At 41.4% G+C, this 24,806-nt stretch overlaps 2 protein-coding genes across 2 annotated transcripts; both read right to left on the reverse strand.

Moving 5' to 3' along the window:
• Positions 1–643: 643 nt before the first annotated feature.
• Positions 644–4,250, reverse strand: LOC116714550 (type-2 angiotensin II receptor-like). The gene is made up of 2 exons (XM_032555181.1): positions 3,663–4,250; positions 644–3,058 (listed from the first exon to the last, which is right to left on the reverse strand). Exon 2 carries the CDS (start codon positions 2,989–2,991, stop codon positions 1,753–1,755), a length of 1,239 nt encoding a protein of 412 aa, XP_032411072.1. The 5' UTR covers positions 2,992–3,058; positions 3,663–4,250; the 3' UTR covers positions 644–1,752.
• Positions 4,251–11,839: 7,589 nt separating this feature from the next.
• Positions 11,840–24,470, reverse strand: apool (apolipoprotein O-like). Its single transcript, XM_032554660.1, has 11 exons — positions 24,400–24,470; positions 21,774–21,872; positions 21,568–21,693; positions 20,619–20,673; positions 19,442–19,540; positions 16,153–16,244; positions 15,924–16,034; positions 14,540–14,741; positions 14,283–14,438; positions 14,016–14,150; positions 11,840–12,347 (listed from the first exon to the last, which is right to left on the reverse strand). Exons 1-11 carry the CDS (start codon positions 24,409–24,411, stop codon positions 12,259–12,261), a joined length of 1,176 nt encoding a protein of 391 aa, XP_032410551.1. The 5' UTR covers positions 24,412–24,470; the 3' UTR covers positions 11,840–12,258.
• Between the last annotated feature and the right edge of the window lie 336 nt (positions 24,471–24,806).

The raw sequence follows: 24,806 nt of genomic DNA on the forward strand, positions 1-24,806 counted from the left end.
TGTTAAAGTCGGCGCGTTTGTACTGATTCAAAGCTGTGGTCCACATGAATCATGGTCTGTGTCAGAGGCTTCTTCTCACTGCCTCACGCAGATCATGAGCGGTGGGAGTTTGGGCCCCTGTCTCCAGCGACTCTCCCATCTCGCCTATTGCTTCTGCAGCATCTTAGCACCACCCAGTGGACAAAACGTGAAAGTCCCACACACCCGTTTCTTGAAAACTGGCAGCAATTAATGTTTGCCATTGAGCCGATTTTTAGATAATAATAGTAATTTTAAAAAGTGTTGCTAATTTATTGTTTTATTATTTATGTTACTGTTTCTGTCATCACCTTACAGAGTCCAGGTCACGATTCATCTGAAATGGGGACACAAATAGCACTCGACGGACAAATGAGGCTCGGCAGGAACGCATCACCGTGGCACTGGTATGAGATTACAATATTATCTATCATTGATATTATAGACAGTGAAACCAAGTGGAGCACTCTGGGAAGAGAGGAAAATTGAACCCGAGTGTCTGTCTGTCCGGTGGACTGTAATCCCAGAGTAGAAGCTCTCAACCACAGTGGTTAGAAGACTGGTGGGGGGGAATGAAAGATAAAAATCTCTGTAAGTGCTATAATTAACCACAAAAAAGTTCCAATTGATTTGATGAACACTTGTTCTCTTTATTTGCTGAATAAACTGTCCATAAGAAGCAATACAATTATATATTTGCTGTGAATAAACAGGTTTTTTGCCCCTACCCCCCCCAAAAGAAACAACAACACTGCAAGATATATTGGATTGCCAGGTTAATGTTGGCATACATGTGTAATCCAGCAGCATCTCATTTTGATTTTAGCATATATGTACAGACACATAGAAACCGTTTCTACAGCAACTACTGATTCACATTTTACTTTGCTACATAAGATATGGTTATGAAACAGAGGAAAAATTTCAGAAAGCATGAAACACAGCAGTTACATCAACACAGTTGCTGTCCACTTTTAAAACTGACCCCGTTCAAAAACATTTGAAAACTCCTTTCTGTCTTAAGTGAGACATGTTCTTTTTTTTTTTTTTTCATACATTAACTAAAGCTGTAATAACGTGGCTACATGAAAGTGCGCTCCCTTAATCAATAATCTGCTGAAGTTCACACGGGCCTTCAGTAATTACAGAGGATCTGGTGATCCAGAAATAAAGTTCAGAGCTCCTAAATGGATTACAGCCTAAATCTAAAGGCATGGTTTGTAGAGAGAATGAAAAGGATCATGCTAGTGGTGCCGCATCAAATTCATAACAACCACTAGTTATGTTGCATGTATTCTCGAGATGTTTGGCCAAATATTGGAAGACGCAAGGCGTTTTCCAAAGACGACTTTCAGATCTGTCTAAACTTTGTGCGGGACAGCTTGTTATGATCTGTAGGAGCACAACTGGATATCTGGGGCCAGGATTACAAAATGCGGGTTTGGCTCAAAAATGTTGAAGATCAACATGCTTATTTCTTCACTTGTTCTCTATTTTGGTCATTTTTAGTTAGTTTTTCATTTTTACAATTTTACGTTTTTGTCCCACTTTATCTTCTGAGCATTATTAGCCATTTAGTTTTGGTATGTACTATTGTACTCCTTTCAAAAATATGTAATATGAAATATTATGTATTATTTTACATAAAACCAGCATCATAAACCAAGTCTGGCAGTTTCAGTTCATATTAATACTTTGTTTCAATGTTTCCCAGTGCTGGATGGGGAAAGTCTGTTACAGGGTACCTGAGGTGTCCACAATCGCCAGGTCCTTAAGGTCACTGAGTTTCCTGGAGAAGGAGCTCAGCCTGGTGCTGAAAGAACCTCGTTTCTGACTGTGCTGGTCCCCACCGGCCTCCAAACAAGCACACAGGTCTTTGCAGAGACCCCCAAGGCGACCGCGGAAATGGTTCCCGACGAAGCAGTAGAGCACAGGATTGATGGCAGAGTTGGAGAAGCCTAGGCAAAGAGTGAGTGGGGTCAGGTTGGTGATGGTCCAAGTTACCCAGCAACTGTCCAGCCATCCATTTTGACTCAAAAGATCCAAGAAGGTCACACAATGAAAGGGGAACCAGCAGATGAAGAAAGCAATGACCACAGCAGCCACTGTCCACAAAATCCTCTCTACCCCGCGGGCCATCATGGGTCCAGTCGTGCATGAGCTTGGGTACACAGTAGGAGTCGGCGGACGTTCTGATTTACAATGGCCCGCTTGAGAAGGTGGTGAATTTTGCATTCTTGCTGATCCTCTGTAGGCCAACAAATGTTTCCCAATGGCCCAGTAGCAACAGGAGATGCCAAGCAGTGGCAGCAGGAATGCCAGAATGATCTTCACCCAGCTCAGGGCCAGAAACCAGGTGTCATCTGGATAAAAAATCACACAAGCCACTGCATCGAACTCTTTAAGATGATAGGTCTCTCTGAAGGCCAAGTGGGGGGAAGAGCAAGCAAACGCCAGGACCCATACCAGGATGCACACGATCCGGGCTCGCTCGTAATCCCTCGACCTCTGCGAGAGGAGAGGATGCACGATGGCCAGGTAACGGTCTACGCTCATGCACGTGATGAAGAAAATAGACGCGTAGAGGTTGAGGTTAAGGAGAGCACCGCAGATTTTGCAGGCCACTCGTCCAAAGGGCCAGCTGTAGCCCCAGGAGTAGTAGGCGGCCCACAGCGGAAGAGTCAACAGGAACAGCAGGTCGGAGACGCACAGGTTCAGCATGAAAGTGTTCGCCACCGTTCTCGTCAAGGCATTGCCACAAGATAACACATACACCGCCAAGGCGTTGCCCAGTATACCTAGCACACAGATGACGCTGTAGATGGTGGGGATCACTGTTGTCATGGGCACTGGAGACCAATCTCGGCAGCGATGAAAATCACAAGGAACTAACGAGATGTTCACGTAGACCTCTGTCCCTGGAAACGGGGAGGATGTGGAGTTGAATACGAAGAGGCCACTTGGGGTTGCCATTATGAAACTAGATGTTCTCTTGTGTCAAAAGACTTGACTTCAACTTCTTTCAGATTTCCAAGGTCAGCTGGAAATAACACAAAGCAGGAGAGTTTTCAGACCACGGCTGCCTTTTACGGACGGCTGTTTCCCTACATTGTAATCTTTAGTTGACGCCATCGTTTATTAGCTGTCCCGTTTGATAAAGGATTACAGAAGGAATTCATTGCGCAATGCTTGAAGTTAAACCGAAATAAAGTATCTTGGAAAAGGTTGTATTAATCTGGCTGCCTGTTGGGTTGCTGTGAAACAGCTTTATTGTGTTAATGACTGAATTCATCAAACATTCACGACTTCAAATGAAAAAAGAGCCAGCTTAATTCACGATTTAATAGGTTTACAGAAATAATAACAATCCCAGAAACCGAAACTATTAAAGTGGAAAACACAAGGGGTGAAACTAATAATTAATGAAGAGTTTAAAAGCAGCCATTACAATTAAAAAAAAGAAAGAAATTACTTTAGAAAAACTACTTTTTCTAACGAAAATTTAACTGGTAATTATGATAAGACAGCTGAATAAGTGATAGAAACATTATACTATAGATTTTTCAATGCCAGCTCTGGAGTCAGACAAAGCTTGGCAGAGGATCTTATCGTTTCTGTCCTGGTAAAACAAAATAATGTGTTACCTGAAATGACCGAGTATCCAGCAGAAAAAGCCAAGAGCTTTTCAGTGCTTCTTTTGGCTAGCGTCCATATCTTGACAAATGTTGCTCGACCCCTCTAAGAGAATTGCGACCAGCCGAGTGCGCTGGACTGTATCGTGCCTCTCCGTCAGTCTGGGCGTGAGCAGAGGGAGCAGATCTGAGGCTCTGAGAAACCAGATGAGGATGGGGGTCTTATAGCCCCCCGAGAGCCTCTTGCCGATTGCACAACAGGGAAGTTGCTGCACGTCACATCTCAGTCATTGCGGAGAAGAAAAGTCGCTCTCTTTGCTTTATAATGTTTCCCTCTTTATCCTGAGGCTCCCCCTTCCTGGAGCCTCAGTCAGAACAAGAGGAACTTAGGAAAATCAAGTCAAGATGTGCATCGGTTTAATAGCTGAAACATTGGACACAGACACACCAGCTCTGAGTAGTTGCAGGTGGACTTTTTGTGGTGTCAAATCTAAAGGCCCAACCATACCTGTCAGACCTGATCAAACGCAGGCGGCTGGTTTAATTAGAAGAGCCTCACATGCTCTGTGGCTTTCTGTCTGCCAGTGGTCAGATAAGCCATGAGAAATATTTACTCTGTCTCAGCGGAAGTCAAGCCAGCTACTGGGACAAGAGGGGAGAAGGCAGGGAGGCGCAGCCTGGGAGATGAATGAGGAGGAGGACACTGGAACTGCAGGGAGTGAACGAGAAGATGAGAAGGCAAAGGGAAGCAAAAGCGGAGACTCCCTCCAGTGGGTTTTCATTAAAGCCTCTGGTGAAAGTTGATGAGGGATGCATCCGCAGCCCCGAGACTGATTGCATCACACCTCCTTTGATCAACGAGCGCGAGCGCGCGCTCCTCCTGGCACGCACGTGGGGTGTGCTTAATCTCAACCTGACGTGCACTCATTGAAGTCGCGTGATCAAATGTGTCGTACATGTGCAACGTGATCCATAGAGCGTCTACCGGGAACGCGACGTTCCTACGCCAGTAGCCGTGGGAAAGTTGACAGCGAGGGTGAAGGATGGACGTCATGCAATTTTGACGGCAAGGACGTGAGAAATCAGGAATGCGCTGCGCGTTGCGGAGCTCTTCAAATTGAAATGTTATGCTCTCCGAACCAAAAACAACTCAGTAAAACCACATTTTTTTTCCCGCTGGCATGCTGGGTATGCTCAGTTTCTCTAACACACTTGTAAGTAAGGGATCTCACTAAAATATGCAAAAACGGCATGCGCTGCCCGCGAACCCCTGATTTCACTTACATTCAAATGTTTCACTTCAAACTAATCGAAGCTCATGCATACAGGCAAACATAAAACACACAGAGACTGGCAGAGGCCGAAAGCTTTTGGTCGTGACATGCAGCAACTAAAAACAGAACGTCATGGTGGATTACAGGCCAACAGAAATAGCAGATAACAGACTAATAAGGCAAAAAAAGAGAAAACCCAAGTATGACCACTGTGCCCTACAGTGTCTCTCTAATGTAAAAGAGGTACTCAAAGATCCAGTTTTCAGCTAAAGAATACCGATATTTACTCATATAAAACATTTCTGAGATAGAAACTTCTTATTACCTGAATGGAAAAATACTCAGGCCTGATTGTTATGCTGTCTGTCCACAGCGTCTGCAGCAGGCCCCACATTCTCTTTGCATACTTGTACAGATAACCTCAGAACTCTCAGCGCTGCAGCACAGAGCACCAACCAGACAGATTCATGATGCAGGAGAGCTTTCCTCTGGGACGGTTCTGCCCAAAACTGTCATCTAAATGTTGACCCAACGTAGATCAACATTGCTCTTTTAAGGAGAATTTCAGAAATAATCTAATCATCAAACATTTCATGGGCTATCTTCTCCCTTTTTGGTGATGTGACTGTTTCAGGCTTTTTAGACATTCGGAAGACATATATGGCATATAGCAAGAGTTTTATTTTGAAGAGGTTTTTTTTAGCTTTTTTCAAAGGCCAGTATAATCCCATTGTTTTTACTGGTTTAGTTCCAAGTGATTAAATGGGTCAAAAGACACAAATTAATCTTCAGGCTTAATTTTAAGAGACCGGTATAATAATTTGTTCATTAATTAGTCAGATTATGTTCATAGAGGACTTTCCATGCTGTCAACCATCAACAATCATAAGTAGATGTTATAATTAGTATACAACTAGAATAAAATATCATACAAGCTGTTGACGAGTTTTGTTTCAGTAGTTCTGTGAAACTTTCAGTTTCTAAATCTAATCCGTGAGATACTCTTCAAAGTAAAGCTTTTATTTTGAAAAGTATCAGTATATCGCTAACCCTTTGGACTTCTGGTTTAGGCTCAGTAGTTATATGGACTTATTAATAATTCAAAATACTTTTTTGTTTAAATTACGTATAAAATTATGTTTAATTAAAAACATGTTTACTTTATGTATACCACTATGATACACGTGTATTATTATTATTTTATCAACAATTTTTGTAGGTTTATATTAGGTTATAAAGTTATTGAAGGCAAAGTGCTTGAAAGAGCAGAAGCTTCTTAAAGAGACAGAGGCCCAATTTCAAGGCATCGACTTGCCTTGATGCCTTGAAATCAAGACCTTGATCAGATATATATATATATTTATATTTAGCATTTTTATGACAACTGAGGATACCCGAGCTACTTGATTAGACTCTATGTGTCTGGAAAACACATAATACTGTAAATTTAATCTTTATACAGGTTTTCTAATTCAGATCCAACATCTCATTTACATGAGAGACCTGTTGAGACGTCACCTCTCGTTTTAAATAGTATTTGACTTTATTTATTCAAAATCCAACTCAATATCCTGTTGGTCCATGGCCATAGATTTAAAAGTAACTCTAGAAAAAAGAAAAACATACAGAAGACAGTCTTGGTTTTTGAGAGGAGCACTTAAGTTTTGAAAAATAATATCTGTTTGTAATTGCTGCAGGTCTTTGCATTGCTGTGGCAAATACGCAAGTATTAAACCCATTTGTGAATGGAGATCAATATGTGCCACCGTACGGTAAATCAAGAATGCGGTACGCACCAACAGGATGATAAACACAGTGCAAATATGTTTACCAGCATAAGAAAACACGTTTTTTTTTTCTTTCTTCCCACTTCACTTCCACAACTACTAACGAGTCGTCAAGAAATAATCTAATCTTTGTCAAACACCTACGCACTCTTCGCACATTTCATTTCGCGGCGACTCCTCCGACCCGTGTCAGCGTTTTGAGTGGCAGCTTCCCCGCCCGCAGCCGGCAGTCGGATCAATTAAACCGGCCTGCGGAGCGTGCGGCTGCTTCCTGTACTGTTGGAAGTCATGTAGCACATGCCTGCAGCTGATCTCAAGAAGGGCAAATTACAAGCCTGGGAGATTTACAAGTCGGCTCGTGTGTGGGAGAGAGTGTTTATATGCGTTTGCCTGGTGACCCGAACACATGGATGTAGAGACGGGAAGAGCCTGCGCAGGCTGCAGATACGGAGGGCAACAGAGCGGAGAGCGTCAACCCCCCCGTCACCCCCGCTGGACATCCAGATCCCTGCTAATTATTTTTTCACAGTTTCTGGATTAAACTTCTTATTTAAACTTAATATTATTATATAAATATTTCTTTATTTCATGCCCATCGTTCGTCAAAGGTTGCTACTTCCCGTGGGCTCACACAGGAAACATGAGACAATTATAGTGTAAGACTTGATGCTGAGAAAACCTGAAAGTTTTAAGGCTGATATACCAGAAGCATTTCTTTTTGACTAATGGCAGAAGGATGATTACCGTTTTCAGTCTGTGAACCACAAAGTAGTGGCGGATTATTGTGAACCGTTGTATTTAGATTCAAGATGAACACTTTCGTAGCGCCGTGTTTTTAGCCGTATGTCTCCAGAATATTTAGACGCTGAAATATTTGTTGATTCTTGCAAACTGGCCAGAAAGGGCTGGGAATACGCTGCGAAAAACACAAAATCACACCAAGTAATTTAGTTTAGTTTATAGCACAAATATCTTAGTGCATTTGAAATAAGACAAAACTAACTTGCAAGTAACTTTTCAGTAAAATATAGGAGCTTGTTTTACATCAATAATTCCTTAATATTGCAGTTCCATTGGCAGATTATTTTTAATTTATATGTACTAAGATATTTGCACTACAAACCAAAACAAAATTACTTGGTATGATTTTGTGGTTTTGCAGTGTACGTACATAGGTAAGAAGCTACTTTTAATTGTATTTAGATCTTGGCTTTGACTGGGCCATTTTATAAAAGTAATGTGCTTTTATCAAAACCGGCCCAGTGCAGCTCTGAAACCTCCAGCAGGTTTTCTTCCTGTTTCCCCAGCAAATGGCTCCATCGCATCTTCCCGTCAACTCTGCCCAGCTTCTTTGTCCCTGCTGGACAAAGCATGATCCTGCCACCACCGTGTTTCACACTGCGAAAGATATTTAGTTTCAACAACAGCTTTCTTTTTTGCTCTATGGCTCCATCTCTAATGCCTGCTGTGTTCCTGGATATTTGAAGCCGTTTGTTTACTAAGGTTTTCAAACAAACTTTGGATTTTCGGCACAGCCGTACTCTTATCTGTTGGTTTGTCGCATAAAATCCCATTCAAAATACATGAAAATATGGGACTATAATGTGTCAAAATGGAAGAAAAATTACACGGCAAGGCGCTGACCATGTATGGGAAAAAGAGGAGTGAACTGTGTTCATGCATTTAACCAGTTCAAATGAGAGGAACGTGCCTAAACAATCATATACCATATTAACAAACACCCTTCGTCGGCTTGCATAACTGTTGTGTTTATGTTTGTGGCTGATAAATGCGCTGTGTGTTTATTTGGTGGTGGGGGACCCTGAGAAGATAATCAGCTCTAACTGAAACCCTCCTAAAGTCCTGCATGGAAAATTCGGCTCTTGGGGTCGAAGGTCGAGAGGTCAGAGTTGCACCACCCCCTCGCTTCCTCTCTTCTGGTGAAAATTATTTTTAAAAAACTCATGACAGAGCCTGGTTTTAATGTTAGCTCTGAGAATATTGTGTTTGTGGGACGCCTTAACGAACGGACAGGACCCTTGAGAGAGGTGAAAAGAGGCTAAAGTTATCTTCACATGTTGGCTAACTTTAGCTTCATTAGTTAAAAGAGGCTAAAGGTAGCTTCACATGTTGGCTAACTTTAGCTTCATTAGTTAAAAGAGGCTAAAGTTATCTTCACATGTTGGCTAACTTTAGCTTCATTAGTTAAAAGAGACTAAAGTTATCTTCACATGTTGGCTAACTTTAGCTTCATTAGTTAAAAGAGACTAAAGTTATCTTCACATGTTGGCTAACTTTAGCTTCATTAGTTAAAAGAGGCTAAAGTTATCTTCACATGTTGGCTAACTTTAGCTTCATTAGTTAAAAGAGACTAAAGTTATCTTCACATGTTGGCTAACTTTAGCTTCATTAGTTAAAAGAGACTAAAGGTAGCTTCAAATACTAGATAGCTTAAGCTTTTGGGTGGTTTATGCTGAGGTTAGCTTCACATGTTAGCTAACTTGGCTTCTATAGTGAGAAGATGCTAAAGTGAGCTTCACATGCTAGCTAACTTTAACTGCTTTAGTGAGAAGGTGCTAAAGTTGGCTTCACTTGTTAGTTAACTTGGCTTCTTTAATGAAAAGAGGCTAAAGTTAGCTTCACATGTTAGCTAACTTAGCTTCTTTAGTGAAAGAGGCTAAAGTTACTTTAGCTGCTTTAGTGAAAAGCTGTTAAAGTTGGCTTCACATGTTAGCTAACATTACTTTCTCTAGTGAGAAGACACTAAAGTTGGTTTCACATGTTAGCTTCACATGTTAGCTAATTTAGCTTTTTTAGTGAAAAAAGGCTAAAGTAACTTTAGCAGCTTTAGTGAGAAGCCGCTAAAGTTGGCTTCACATGTTAATTAACTTAGCTTCTTTAGTGAAGAGAGGCTAAAGTAAGCTTCACATGCTGTGAGACCTTTTGACATTGAGGCCAGTTTATTGTAACATGATCTATATTCTTCATGACGTGATGTGAGAGGAACACATTTCACTTTCTAGCGTTCCCTTCTGATTTTTTGTTTTTAAAAGAGACATTATATTTTATGTGGTTTTACCAATGTTACACAGCTGTTTCTGTTGAAACCCATCCTTAATTAGAACATTTGGTACTGCTTATCCGAAAAAAAAACCCCACACAAAATCAACCACAATCACACCAGCCAAGAAAATCCTTTACCTCCCTGTCTCTGCTGCCACAGAAAGTGTTGCTCCCACGGGTGTGCTACCAATGCAACGACTAAATCTTAATGGGTTTTTTTGTGATTTACCCACACGTGAGCTTTCACATACAGTCATACACACATAGTTCCAAAGGTCATGGTGCTGGACGGACCTGTGGAGAGTTTATGAGGTCCAGTAGTCCTGCACTGGTTCCTCTAAGGAGCAATAAAGGGGCTATAAAGAGTTGGACGCCATGTTCCCTCTGTACTGGATGTTCGCTCGAATTATAAACAGGTGGTGCTAAAATTTAACAAAGGGACACAGAACATTCCCGCTTGTTCTCAACGAGACCCTTTCCATGACTAACATCAGTTTTCCATGCAGTGTAAGTGGTGATTTAATGCCTTTTTAATTTTGCACATTACAATGTTTGGGAAATTTGGGGGTTAAATTGTCGTTTAATCACCAACATTTCCTTCATATGAGTCAGTCTCTGAGTTGGTCCAACTAATGAGTACGCGGCAACGTAGCCATATGTGAACAGCCATTTTATGGTTAAGCAATATGACATCCAACTTTTCCAGTGTTAGCATCATGCCTACTAATGTTAGCATAGCAGCCATAGCAACGCCCTCAACCTCTCAGTAGACATGAAACAAGGATAAAAGGGCAAATGAGGATAATCATCAGGAGAAAAATTTTGCTGAATATGTTGAGGAAAATAATTTTAGCAATAAAATCTGGTAAGATTTTACAGGTGCCAAATCTCCGGCTTTAGTTAACTAAAACAAAATAAACTTTTTCACCTTTACAACCATAAATCTTACGTGACAGATGATACATCCACCAAGTAGTGTACAACAATGAAGTGGAAGAAACTGGATAAATGGCTTTTGTTTATTTCTTACAAATAACAATCTGGACAAATATGATGTACGTGTGTTTTCCGACCCATTGAAGCAATATTTATTGATTTATCTTTTGCTACAATTTTCAGCTGAGTCGCCGGCCCATTCCAGAGCAGAAATATGCCGCGATATATAAACAATAATAGCTCTGGCTGTATGTTTACATTTGCTGAGCTGCTGAAGGATGAACTTTGACCCCAGTCTAAAAACAGCTGCAGCCTCCGAAATGGGTTTCTTCCAGGATGGATTTGTGTTTTGCTCCATCCCTCTTCCCATCAACTCTGACCTGGTAAAGAAACGCGTCCTCACACCACGGTGCTGGTGCTGCCATGTTTCAGAGTAGACGAGATGTGTCCTGTATAAATAAGGCTGACTGGTTCAGGTCACACGTTTGTTTGGAGTAACTTTTAGCCTATAGATTAACAGCTCCTGCTCATTTTGATCATTTTAGATTTTTTAAATTATTTAATATACTCAGTCTTTACTGAGTTAGTCTTACACTTTAAACCGTCATAATCAAATTTACAGACTATGGAATTTTTTAATTATTTTATTTTCTGACCTACAAGCTGAACCAGAGCAGGGAGTGTGTCCTTCGAAATCCACTATAATTGTTGGTTTATCACATTAAATCCTAATAGCATACATTGAAAAATTATGTCTTAACGTTACAATACTCCAAAAAGTACAAACACTGAATATATGTAGGATTCATGGGAAATATATTCGTATTTAATTACCCAAATAAAATGCAAAACTATTTAATTGAAGCGCTAACTTTGTCTCTTTGGTCGAGATTAAAACCATGAAGGGAGAAAAGAAAATGATCAAAATACGTTTAAGGTTTTGCCAGGGTCTTTTTCTGGCCTCTGAATGCTCAGAAAATTTTAAAAGATATCTTTAAAAAAAAAAAAGAGAGACTAATCTAGTGCAATTTTGAGCACAGATTATTGTGTGTCAAAAAAATCTGTTAAATTCATAGAAATACATTCATGTTTTGCAGTGCACTTAAAACAGGACACAATCCAACACGAGTTCACAAAAAAATAAAGATTTATTCTGAGTTCCTTAACCACCCATCTAACAGTGTGAAGCAGCACAAGTCCTCCTTGTAGTCGTCTGAGAGGAAGATTTAAATGAACAAAAATGGGCTGGATCACAATAAATAAACGGCACTTTGCATAATTGATGGTTGGAAAACTCCTGCACAATTAAACAGAAACTGTTTCCAATGTAATTGTGGGTGGGTTTCTTTTTCCAGGTTTCTCTGTGTTTGTGTACCGAAATTCATCACAACGCAGCGCCGGTGCCAACTTATTCGGACGTGTTCTGTGGAAACGTGGGCAGAGAAAAGAAAAAACAACAAAAAAACCGAAAACTATGAGAATGGAAACGTCTGACGGTGAATCTGTCGAGGTGCGCCGCTTCTGCTCCGCGGCTGAGGCCGGCCCGTCTCAGCTGCGTGTGCTGTACAGGTCTTCGTCTTCGGGGCTGGACTGGCCGAAGTCCATGAGAGCGGGGTCTGGCTGGAAACCGGAGCCCTCTGCAGGGGGGAGAGAGACAGAGAGAGAGAGAGACACATGGGAAACGACGGGAAATCTCAGTCACAGGCGCACAGAAAAACGCGAAATTAGTGAACATTCTGAGAAGAGCTAAACATAGAAGAGCCAAGCCGCAGCATCCTGCAGGCTTATCTCTCATCGTATGAGCTTGAGAAAATACAGCCGGGTGTTGATCGCTGCGTCAGTAACTAGGATGCATAAGTAGAAGCAAGTGGAAAAACTGGTTTTGGTAACAGAATGAGATTTTCTTCTGAATTGTGTGGCCTCACAGGCAGGATGATGCCTACGCAGAATAATGGATACGTCAGCAAACATAAAGGTTTTCAATTAAGTGCATTTATGGGGTTAAATCACTTAGTGAGGAGTCTGAAGGGGAGTTTTTGCCCCCTTATTGTTTATTATCGTCAAAGCAAACGAAAGCATGTGTCAGAGAAAAGAGCGCCTCGCTTTCTGTAGTGAAAACGACTCAGCTCATTCTTAGAAAGGAAACGGCAGCACCTCGCAAAGGTGACCTTTGAACTTCTACACAGTTTCTCGTCGTGCAATAACGAAGCATCTCGTCTCAGGCCGACACAAACGGGCGCGGGGTCGTCGAGCGGACAGACTGTTGTCAGAAACTTTACGGTGACAAAGCTTAAAGGTGTGGCATGCATCTGGATTCGACCAGATGTCACGGCCTTCAGGCTAGAAAACAGGAAGCAGTAAAAATAAGAGAAGCAGCAGGCAGAAACAAGGCGACTCTGGAGGAGATGCAGAAACCCACAGCTCAGGTGGGAAAATCTGTCTGCAGTGTCACTGTTTATTTAAGAAAAACAAGAAAACGAAAACCAGTAGACATTAGAGATCCTTATTCCGATTGTGCAGTCTTCTAAAAACGGTTCGAATTAGAAAACCCTCATGCAAAAACAATGGTTGTTTTGTTTTTATCATGTTTTCTGTTCTGTTCTTGATTAAATGAACCTGAATTAAATTGAACATGATTTTTAGATTTTTTTTATTCTACACAATCTGATCAAAATTGGCGCAAAGATGCACAGAGACAAATCTTATGCTCAGATTGAAGCCAATGTGCTTAAATCAGGGGTCCCCAAAGTGGGTCCTGGAGGGCCGGCATCCTGCATGTTTTAGTTCTCTCCCTGGTGTTGGTAACAACCTTCTCAGCATGTCAATGTTCTTCTTAGGCCTTCTAACGAGCCATCATTGGATCCAGGTGCGTTAAACCAGGGAGAGAACTAAAACATGCAGGATGCCGGCCCTCCAGGACCGAGTTTGGTAAAACTGGGTTAGGATGTCCCAGTCAAAGTCCGGATGAAAAATTGTGAAAAGCCTTGAAAAAGTTATGTTCAGAAATGTTCTCGATCCGTTCAGACCGAGCTAAAAACACGTCAAAGCAGTCTCAGTACAAATGCATACATCTTTGAGATTTTTATATATTTTTTTTCTTTATTAAAAGTTAGTGTGCTTTTCTTCCACTGCACAATCACTTTGTGTTTTACTACAACAAAAAATCCTCCTAAAAACACTTAATATTGTCGCTGTTATGAAAAAAAATATTTGAAAGTTTTAAAAACCCCAATTTAAAAAAAAAATTTTCCAGCCTGTTTGACGTCATTTCTGCCACAGATCCCAATCAGTGGAGTTAAATCTACCTTCTCTGCTTCCCTCTGCAGGCTGCTGAGGCGGCGGCGCCGTGGCGGGGGTTGAGGTTGGCGTCTCCTCCTCCGCAGGAAGCGACTGCTGCTCCTCCGCCGGCTCAAACTCAGCAGCTGATTCGAAGGCGGATGCTGCACGGGAAGGCGAGAATCGAACAAAATGAACAGTTCTTTCTGTCATGCACAGACGCAAGAATCTAAAAGTAGAACATTTGGATTGTGTGAAATGAACAAGTCGTCTTCAGAGGCGAGGTTTCTCCTGACCTGATGGCAGGTTTCCTTCAGCCGGCTCGTCCTGGACGGCGTCCGCTGGCGTCGCGTCAAGGGAAACATCGTCCGAGGTTCGGTTTCCGTCCGCGGCCGCGTCTTCGGCGGGACGAGACGGCTCTGTTTGCACTGGCTCCGAATGTGCTGACCAACCTGGACGAGAGAGAGAGAGAGAAAAACATCACAGTTGCCAGGAGGGCGTAACAAACTGACGGAGACAGACACAGCAGGAGATGGAGGAATAAAAGCCGTGCCTATCTCTGCTGGAGATATTCCTGTAAGCGCCACCGGCGGCTCTTCAGTGACGACCGGCCCGTCACAAACGGGAACGGACTCGGCCGATTCCACCTCTGTCTCCAAAACGGCGGCACTTTTAGCCAAGAGGTCGGGTGTGGGAAGGTCGGCCGAGGCCTCCTCCTCACGCAGAGTCGACTCTGGATCGGCTTCTGAAAGAGGCTGGGGGCGAGAGCAGGAGAATATGAAGAGCTCACACCGCAAAACAATAGCAGTGCAGATTTATGTTTATGCTTTATCTAGGACATGTTGGGGTTAAAAGCCAATCAGGAGACTCCAGAAAATAATAATGATTTGATCAGGCTGGATCTTTTGGCCAACAGAGTCAGCTTTTGATGAAATCTCCACCGGCCCTACAGCGAAGATCCAATTTAGATTCTTTAATGCTCAATTTCCGCTGAAAGCAACGTGAAAAAGTTTTAGATGTGGGCAGGAAGAATCCTCTAGTGGTCTGTATTACAGCACCTCTGACTGAACCTCTGACTGAAAACATTCTGTGGTTGAATGAGAATCTCATGAAGAGGATGAACAGGGATGTTCATAATGTGTTTCATTATAATGACTTGAAATTCACATAACTACAGCATAACATAGACTATATTAATGATTACTGTTAGCAATTAATGTTAATAATACATATAGAAAAAGTGTAACTTTGAATTTATATATGTTTAATTGTTTTGAAACTTCTTTTTTTAAAATTTCCTTTATTTAACCAGGTAAACTCCATTGAGATCTAGATCTCATTTTCAAGACAACCTGGGCAGACGTCTGCAATGCACATCAACCTGGTTACAAAATAAAACTAATTAATACATATGTATAAAACAATAGAAAACAATTTAAAAGCAGTGACACGGTTTAATAGAGTCTCATTGCCTGATTTTAAGAACCACTTGAAATAAAGCCAAAATATCCAGCTTGATCAAAAATGCGGCAGCTTTATGGTTTATACAAGAAGACAGCCAAATAAAAGAAGCGCTTTACTTATTAAACATTAGATAATAAACAGTAAGTCATCATTTTAAAACACATTTTAGAGCAGAAAATAACTTTGCGGTATAAGCACAAAGACCAGGTTCCCCAAAATTATCAATAATCTATGAAAAGGTCAAAGTACAAGTCCAGGAAATGGAATCTGAGCCGCATCACGGCGATGACACACTGGGGATTTTTGTTCAACACATGAAGGAGGGAACCCGGCCAGTGGGAAGCAAGTCGTCCCTTTAAAGGTTGAACCAGAGTTTCTGGTTTGAGTCACATTAAATCTACGACTCATTTAAATCCACTCCCCGTTTTAACCCTCGCCTCGATGGACCCGCGTCGTTTCCGACCGTTTCTAACCTGCGGTTGCGACGCGGCGGCCTCTTTGGCGACAGGTTCCCTGGCGGCGAGCAGAGACGACGCGGCGGCGCCGCTCCACTGCCCCGCGGCGTACACCTTCTGTCCCGTCACCTTCAGGGAGCGTGGGAAAGCAGAGGCATTACATCTGAAAAGGACTCCCAAATCCCGACAGTCACAGAAATATATATATTTATAGAAAAAAAAAAAAACAGACAAAAACAAATGCTACCTTGAGCACAGACACGGCTTGGGCTGGGTAGCACACCGACGCCCCGGCGCTCATCAGACCCAACGGAACCGCTAACCTCTTGAAACGGGAGCCTGGAAAGGTTTTTCATTTTTAGCGTGACAAACAAGACTTTGAATGAATGTCTCTCTCTTTTACTAGACATTATTTGATCTAGGCAGTGTTGTGAGACTTATTGGACTCATGTATAATTTAGGGTACAGAGAACCTTACTGTTAAATGTCGTTTAACTGGTTGCAGGTTTTTCAGTCTCTTTTGACTGAGCAGCTGCTGTATGTGTGCCTGCAAGTTTGTTGCATGTTTACGTTAATTAGGTGAATTTATTACCAGATCACTTTTTAATTCACATAGTGTCATTTATAACTAACGCGAAAAATGAACAGTCAATCCAGGCGATCGGCAAAGATCGGCCTCATGGGTGATCGGTATCGGCTGCAAAAAACCTGATCGAATATTTGTATACCAACAAATATTTTACCGAGGGGGCTGAATACCTTTGCTCAGCACTTATCAGTTTTATTTATTAACAAAAAATTGTTTTAATTGTGTGTGTAATTACCTTTATACTTCAAAATTGCATACCACTTTTTGTTCCGATGAAACGTATTTATGTTTGTGGTTGTAAAGTGACCTTATGAAGACAAGGGTGTGAAAACTTTTGTGAGTCACTGGAAATGGATGGATGGACATTTAAGCTGATTAATTTGGAACCGTTTTAGTAACTTCAGTTTTTCAAAAGCATTTCAGTAAATTTCACTATCACTCTTTTTCTGTTGATTTTTGTGTGTGTGTGTGCGTGGGGGTGTGTGGGTGTGTGTGTGTGTGTGTGTGCGCGCAACACTGGTGTGGTGAGAGACCTTTGCTGTCAAAGAGAGGGTTTTGGGAGGCACAGGGAAAGTGCTTGCATCGTTAAGTTTCTTTGTGGCACTCTTGAAATTAACCGTTGGAAAACATGAGCTGCGGATGCGTTGGATATTTCACTTCAGTGTTGCGTGACGAAAGAAATCCACTCAAGACCGACAGAAAAAAAAACAACCAAGATCAGGACACACGGTAGTTAGTGCTGGATGCAGCCGGCGCTACACATTGTTCAGAGTCTTGGACACTAGGGGGCACCATTGAGTCCTTGGCCTGAAGTTGCAGATGAAGCGATTGGTACAGACCATTCCAGTGTGGTAGTCCGTCACCAGCCAGTATCAGCCACTTCCTCACAGGGATTCCTAGGTAACTGCACTAATGTCTCTAGAGACAGAAACCTAAAAACGTTTTTTGAAGTGTCTCGTAAAAGTAATAACACCCCATGAACCTTCCTATGCTGTGTTTGCACATATTTGACATTACAGTCAATAACAATATACATTTAAAGCATTTCACCAGGTTTTTTGTGGAATAGTTCAACTCAAATGTATAGTCTAAAGTTAAAGGGGACCTATTGTGAGTTATGATAAGTCTATGGGCTACACAAAACATTTAGATAATGAGATTTTAGTCTGCTCTGTTCTCTGGATTTTGAGCTGTTCTATGGCGTCCTGTCACTTTAAATCCAAATAAGCCCAACTCAGCATTTACACTTGCACTTAAAAATGGTCGCAAACAGATGCTTAATTATACAACCGCACATCTTTGAAAGGCAGAAGTAGAGCCTCCTGCACAGACAACACTAATGCGGCAAGTTGTTTTTGAACGTCAAGTCGACAACAAAACTCTTGTGTTTTCCAGCAGCCATTGTACAGCGCATACAGCGGTAAAACCAGCTGACTGAGGCTGCCGCCACATGTGGCCTTAACTATCGGGAAGTTATTTTCCAGAAATTGAAAAAGGATTAGTGGCCCCCCAAACAAGGCTGGGTGTTTTTCTTTTTACAGTGCTTGGGTTGTTTCTTTTCTTTCTTTTTTTTTGAAGCAGCAGAAACCCGAATGGAAGTACAAAAATTTGCATTATGCAAAACGGAAATTTCGCATAATAGATCCCCTTCCAGCAAAAACTTTGCCTTGTATGAAAATATATTACAAATAAAATTTTGCTCTGACAGGCCTAAAAAAAAATAATCCAATCTATTTAGAGGCTTATCAGGGAAAATGAATGAACAAAATGCCTGATAAAGACTAAGAAACACAGCAGAGAGGCCAGAAATAAAGCTGGGTTAGTTTTTAACTCGCGTAGCAGAACTGCAAACAAGAGGCGATCGGGTCGGTTCCGCTTTCTGCCGGTTTCGACGAAAACGTCTCACACACACTTTGTTCGACAAAGCAGGGATCATTTCAAAGACGTTGTTTTTAACAAGCCTTCCTCCTCACATCCTGTCTGAAACCAGCCCGCCTGCTGGAGACCTTTTCAAGGATGGAAACTTAGTTCTTGTTTAAACGACTCGTATTGAAGCAACGTTCTTCAGGGAGAAATGATGGGGAAAGAAAAAAAATGTAAAAATCCCAAACGTTTCGGTGAAAACTAAAGCAGAGACACAACAGGTGATCAGAAGAGGATCAATGACGAACGAGGAAGAGTCGCTTTTTCTGAATCTGCTTCAAATCAAGGTGTGAAATCAGGCTGGGCAGCCAAAACACCGGCTGAACAACTGGAACACGATAAATGGCATTAAAGGACAAAAAACAGCCATAAAATAAGGCTTCTGGTCTAAATGTTCGCTTTGCAGACAGAAATCTGAAAGGTGCGGTGTGCATTTCTATTCGTGGTCTGAAATCGTTCCCCGTTCTTTACGTCTCTTGAGAAATATTTTCCCAAAGTCTTGCCACAGATTCCCACTTACTCAGATTTAGTTACGGTCTTTGACTAGGCCGAGTAGGCTTCAATCTGAACCACGTGTGTCAAAACTCGAGGCCCGGAGGCCAAAATCCGGCCCACTGTGAGTTTTTACGAGGCCCTCTAGATGCTTTGCTCTCTTTAGGAAATCAGAAGTGATGAGCGGGAGGACGTAGCGTTTTTCCTGGAAAAGACGTTTTAAGTGAAACTCCAAGGTGGCTGAGAGGAATCAGCTCTGGCACCGTTTCTGATCTCACATCCGCTTTGGTGGGAGAAAAAAAAAAATCTACATACATATATGAGTAAAAGCCTGTTTTTTTATCCTGTCAAGTATACTTTAATACTTCTGTCTTCAACAGTTCAAGATGGAAAACGAATGGCGGCTTTGGAAAAAGAAGCTGTTCAAGTCGTCGCAGGAACTCGGACCAGAAAACCCGCCGACCACTGATGATACAACCGTTTTCTACTGTTTTAAAAACACTCGTGGTGCGGAAACGGGAAACCACGTTACCTTTTCTCGCCAAGAACATGCCCAGCAGGCCAGCCATGGTGACGGTTCCGAACCTGGGCAGAAAACCTGGAGGAGGGTCTATCAAGTAGTAATAAACATCTAGAAAACATAAACAGAGACAGTTTAAAAAAAGATGCATTACTCAAACTCCTTACTCATAAACTCAACTAGCAGCAAAAAAAAAAAAAGAAATCTAGTTTTGTTGATTGAATGCAGCTGTCTTAGAACACAAACATAAACAAACAGAACAAAATATAACTAATATTTCAGCTGGTTTCCGCAAATTCAGCATAAAATGCAGCTTTAAACATCTGCCGTGGTTAACCCCTTCATGACCAGCATCTTTAGTACTTAGAGCAGCTCCACTCTGTTATGACTCGCTTTAGGAATGTCAGGCCTCTAGTCGTGAGCGAACGGCTGCAGGTGACTGTGACGGCCACTTGGGCACAGGCTGAAAAAAAAACTAAAAAAGCTAGCTTGCCAGCTAGGAAGGATTTATCAGCAGCTAGTTAGCGGTAGCCGCAAGCACCTCGAATCACAGAGAACACAATGGAGATGTGTGGATGCCACTCAAACTTTTGCCTGGCAGAAAAAAAAAAAAAAACTACATCTATGAGATGAAATAATCCTCCCAAGACCTGTGACTAATGTCTTTCAGCCCAACTAATAAAAAAAAGAAAAAGAATTTAAGACATTTTACGGCCTTGATTTTTATTTTTTTTTTTAATGAATTTAAGACTTTTTAAGGAACTGATCCTTCAACTCTGACCTCACAAACCCTCCGACTGCATCTCTGTGAAGATTCGGGGTTTTTCCTTCCTTGTCGTTTCCTGCATGGCTGTCATCTCTTCTCTAAACGTTTTGGACATTTCTCTTGCCTTAGCCACATTTTAACCAGGCAATAAAGCACCAGTCCATGTTTTGATGCAACCGTTGAAACTCTTTACAATACACACTTATAAAGGAGAATGTGCTAGAATGAGGAATAAATGAGTAAACTGTTTGGTTTCAACAATTTTGGATTTTGCCAACAAACCTAATTTGCAGTGAGACTCAAAAATCCTGCTTTGTTCACCAAACTGGAACAACTACCAACACATAACTACATGAGATGATTTGTTACAAATGACTCCAGAAAGTGTGTAATTTAAGTGTTTTGTGCCTTCTGTTAACTTACCCTCTCCTGCATGGTAAAGATTAACACCGCCCCGTTTTACAGAGACGCAGGCACCCTGTACGGAGAAATAAAACTCTATAAAAAGGTCATCAAGAACACGGAATTGAAACAGACAGATATCAATCTGTGTCGGGTTTTTTTTTTTTTTTTTTTTTGTCTTTTTGTTCAGCTCTTTCACAGAATCAAACTGTCAAATCTCCCTGCTGTTAACACAACAACAGCCGTGAACAGCAAAAAAAAAAAAAGAAAAAAAAGAGCACTATTTCCTGTCGAACTCCCGGTGCGCTCTGCAAACGTCATACCCGCACTTAGCACTTGCAGCTTCGTGGGATGGAGCGCTAACCGCGAGCAAGAGGAACAGAAATAAAAATAAAAAAAAATCAAATCAAGAGAAGGTGCCAAGGCTGCAAGGTGCAAGATACGAAGCCTTCAGTGTGCATAAGACTAATATGAAACTATCATTTAACACCCGCTATGAACATGAAGGAGTCTTTATGAATGTTTAAGACTGTTGTCATGAAGTGTCAATGTGTAAATAGTGACACCTTTAATGCAAAGTTGCTTCAAAAGATGCATTAAAAAGTCCATTAAAAGTGCCAACTTTGCGTTATTTGGTAAATAATGACTCTTTAATGCAAAGTTGGCACTTTTAATGGACTTTTAAAGCAACTTTTCATTCAAAAGTGTCTCAAAAGTATTGTTGGCCATTTTCATCTTTATAATGGAAGAATCCAGCTGTTAAGGAAGAAGAATTGGATTCTTTTTTCCAGAAGAAGTTCAGCTCTAAATTTTGGTTAAACAGTTGAACTCTAACCTTTTGAGAGTTCTGCAGGTCCACCAACAAATTCTTGAGGTGGAGAAAATCTTCCCTCTTTCTCCACATCAACACTGTTTGCCTGGATGTTTCCTGCTATATTCTACGTTATATAGCAAGAAACAGCAAAAGTACCTTCACAGCTCGGACCGCGGGCAAAACGCTCTCCCTGGTCGCCGTTAGCCCTCTCTCGACAAGTCCTGGACTTTCTGGAACGACCGTAGGCGGGCCAGCGCCGAGCAGCGGGGCGTAGACGTTCAGCTGGAGAGACATGGCGAGTTGAGACAAAGCACAGCGAGCGACACCGCCTCATGGTGATGCTGCGGGACAGCCAGCCGTACCCTGTCTCGAGAAACCAGCCCGTCCGCGGGAGCTTCCCTCACCGTGTACACGCGGATGGAGGCGATTCCCAGCACCGTGGGGACGGCCACCAACGCCACCTGGAGAGGGGGGGAAAACGATTAAACATTTTCTTCTTTTTTTTTGGAAATGCAGCACTTTGCAGCTTAATGCGGCAGCAGCTGTTGTTATCTCTGAAAGACGAGCGACTGCTGTGATGTCTGAGTGGAAAAGGAAGACGGTTAGGGGGTGGCAGAGACCGGGGGGCTGCTGAGACAGAGGGGCACAAACATTTCATCCAATCAGAAGCAAGCTGCACTCTGTACATGCTCAGCTGGAGTCAATCTAACTCGTACATGAACAAATTGCACAATTAGACGTTATTCCTTTAGTCTAATTTTGTTTCACAACAGCACATTTTACAATACTGAAAGGTTCAGTTGAACGTTCATAATGAAGGGCTGTGAAACAACGGCACCAGGTCGCGCTGAAGCATCTCCCAGAACCGTCCCACGTTGTCGTCGTATTTTTGTACACAAAACCTGATAAGCGTTCTTTGAGATTCTGAATGAATTGTTTAAAAAAAAAAAAAAAAAGACAAAACGCCACACTTTGAACTTCAAGATTTTACCATGGAAACGCCTCTCTTTGTGTAAAAAAAAATGTAAATTGCTTGTGCAAAGAAGAGAACATCAAAACAAACTGCAAACTTTGATCAGCTTCACATCCCTTGTTCTGCAGGCCAGTTTCCCCCTTGTGGGTGTTTTCTAGGTCAGCCGCGGTTTGCAGGCTGCTCTTCTTCGTGTTTTGTTTCTGCTGTCTAACGCTTGCGACACAATAAGAAGAAGAAGAAAAAAAATTCGAAAGTCAGATTCTCGTGCCAATGGGAAAAAATGATTCACAGGTGTTGCAGGGTGTAGACGGTGAGGTTTCATGGTGGATGATGATCTCAGGGAAGCGTGACGGTGTTTTAGAAACCACAGAATATTACAAGCTCTCTTCTTTATCTGCCTTCTCTTCTGAAGATTGTAATTAATGTTTTGTCTTTGAAGTGTAAAGTCATATATTCGAAAGAGTATTTTTGGGAACACATCAGCATTTAGAATATGGGCCTCTGAATCAACAATAAGCCTGTGTCGAGGCATACAACGGTTTTAAAGAGTTACATTTTCAAAACTGTCCCGATCGCCTGTCATCCTGTTTCCAGCCATTCAAAATCTTTTCGATGAGACGTCAAAGAAAATGTCAGACTATTTGGAAACCTAGATGAAAACGTCGCTGCCTAAGCCTGTCTCAAAACAAAATGCATCAATTAATCGCATTACATATTAAAACAAGCACAATAATTTCCATTTGCGCGACTGTTCTTCTTGTGTCTCGGGTGTGACGAAAGGTTTCAGTCTGGTGCTTTGGTTCCAACTAAGCATCTTTATTAAAGTGCAGTTTTGTTTACAGAGACTCCAAAGTCCACTATATTTGCTGTTTGGGTTGTTTTATTTTATTTCTTGTATTTAAAATGTGCTAAATGTTCATTTGAAATGACAGTTTATTGATCTTTGACAGAATGTAGTTGCATTATTATGCCATTTCTTGAGAAGAATCTCAAAACAACAATATTACTGTTTTATCTCAAAACCTTCGTCCAGCAAAATTTGACATTCTGACAGGCCTTCCTAGTATATATAACAACTCTGTTTTAAATCTACTAAACCTTTGTTGAATATGATAGCTAAATTTAAGAGTTGCGTAAATACGTAAGAAGAGTCATGTTTATATCGTGGTGTCGTAGTATGGAGGGGATTTACCTGTGTGAGCACACCTGCATATATGTGTATGAATCATTAATGTGACAGCAGCTTATAAGAATTTAATTTTCAAAAAATCTTAGTTTTGACTCCCAAACAAGAAATCAAATATTTTTAGCTTAAAAATCAACAGAGGCTTTATCTAATTAGATTTAGTTATTTATAACTGTTTAATTATTTTTGAAAAATAATTAAATCCAGCGTTTCTTAAGAATTCGGTTTGCTGAAAACGGAAATGCTCAAAGGTTATGTTTAAGGTCCCTTAGTATAAGCAAAATCGCAGGTGAAACTACATAGCGTCTGGTACAGACAGTATGCACGCAACCTGTATCTGACTTTGGTTTGTGTATCCTTTTATTAGAATTAAAGCTAACTTAAGAACTGTAAACAGTAAATCATTTCTGTTGGGAAAAGCCCTGACGTCACATAGTGACAGTATTAAAAAAAAAAAAGTGTAAACAATCGTTTGCTTTTGTTTTTTGTTTCATTTTAGCCAGGCAGACGGCTACTAAAGGTATTCCTAATGTTACCGTAAAAGGGGACATAAAGTCGCAGAAACAAATATGAAGCTCTGGCAGCTGTCACGGGTGTCTGAAAGGGATCTAATGTAGGAATATCATCCGCTTAAACCGACACTTATCCAGCGAAGCTGAGTTAGCATCGGCAGTTACAGTCCAGCACCAACAGCAGGAAGGTGACAGTCACATAAATAGCTCATTTAAAGCTCAATACAGGACTACTATAGCACATGACGCATGCGTTCATTGAAAATACACGGTTAAAACAATGAAAAACGTCCAAATAAATCACGTTAAACTTTCACCTTGGCCGCCATGACAGCGATCCTCCCTCTTCTTCGTCCAATTAAAACCTTGGCTGCTTTGAAACGGTCAGCTCCCGCCATCTACTGGACAGAGGTTGCACCTGCAGCTTGGGTGGGAGATCTTGAGGATTTTTTTTTTTTTTTTACAACCCAGTCTGTTATTTCTAGGCACATTTACTGACGTCGCGGCATCGCAGTACCGTCGAGTATCACTGTACAGTTAAATTATTTCATTAATTCAATTCAATAGACACATATTACCTATATTCTTTACACAGAGTGACATTTCAGGCATTCATTTACGTTAATTTTTGATTATTTTTAGATAATACCGAATGAAACTCCAAACCTCGATTTCTCAGAAAATCTGAATATGGTGTCAAGATGAATATCATTAAGGTTATTGT

This window comes from Xiphophorus hellerii, chromosome 23 (genome assembly GCF_003331165.1).
Source record: "Xiphophorus hellerii strain 12219 chromosome 23, Xiphophorus_hellerii-4.1, whole genome shotgun sequence".
NCBI classification, from domain to species: domain Eukaryota; kingdom Metazoa; phylum Chordata; class Actinopteri; order Cyprinodontiformes; family Poeciliidae; genus Xiphophorus; species Xiphophorus hellerii.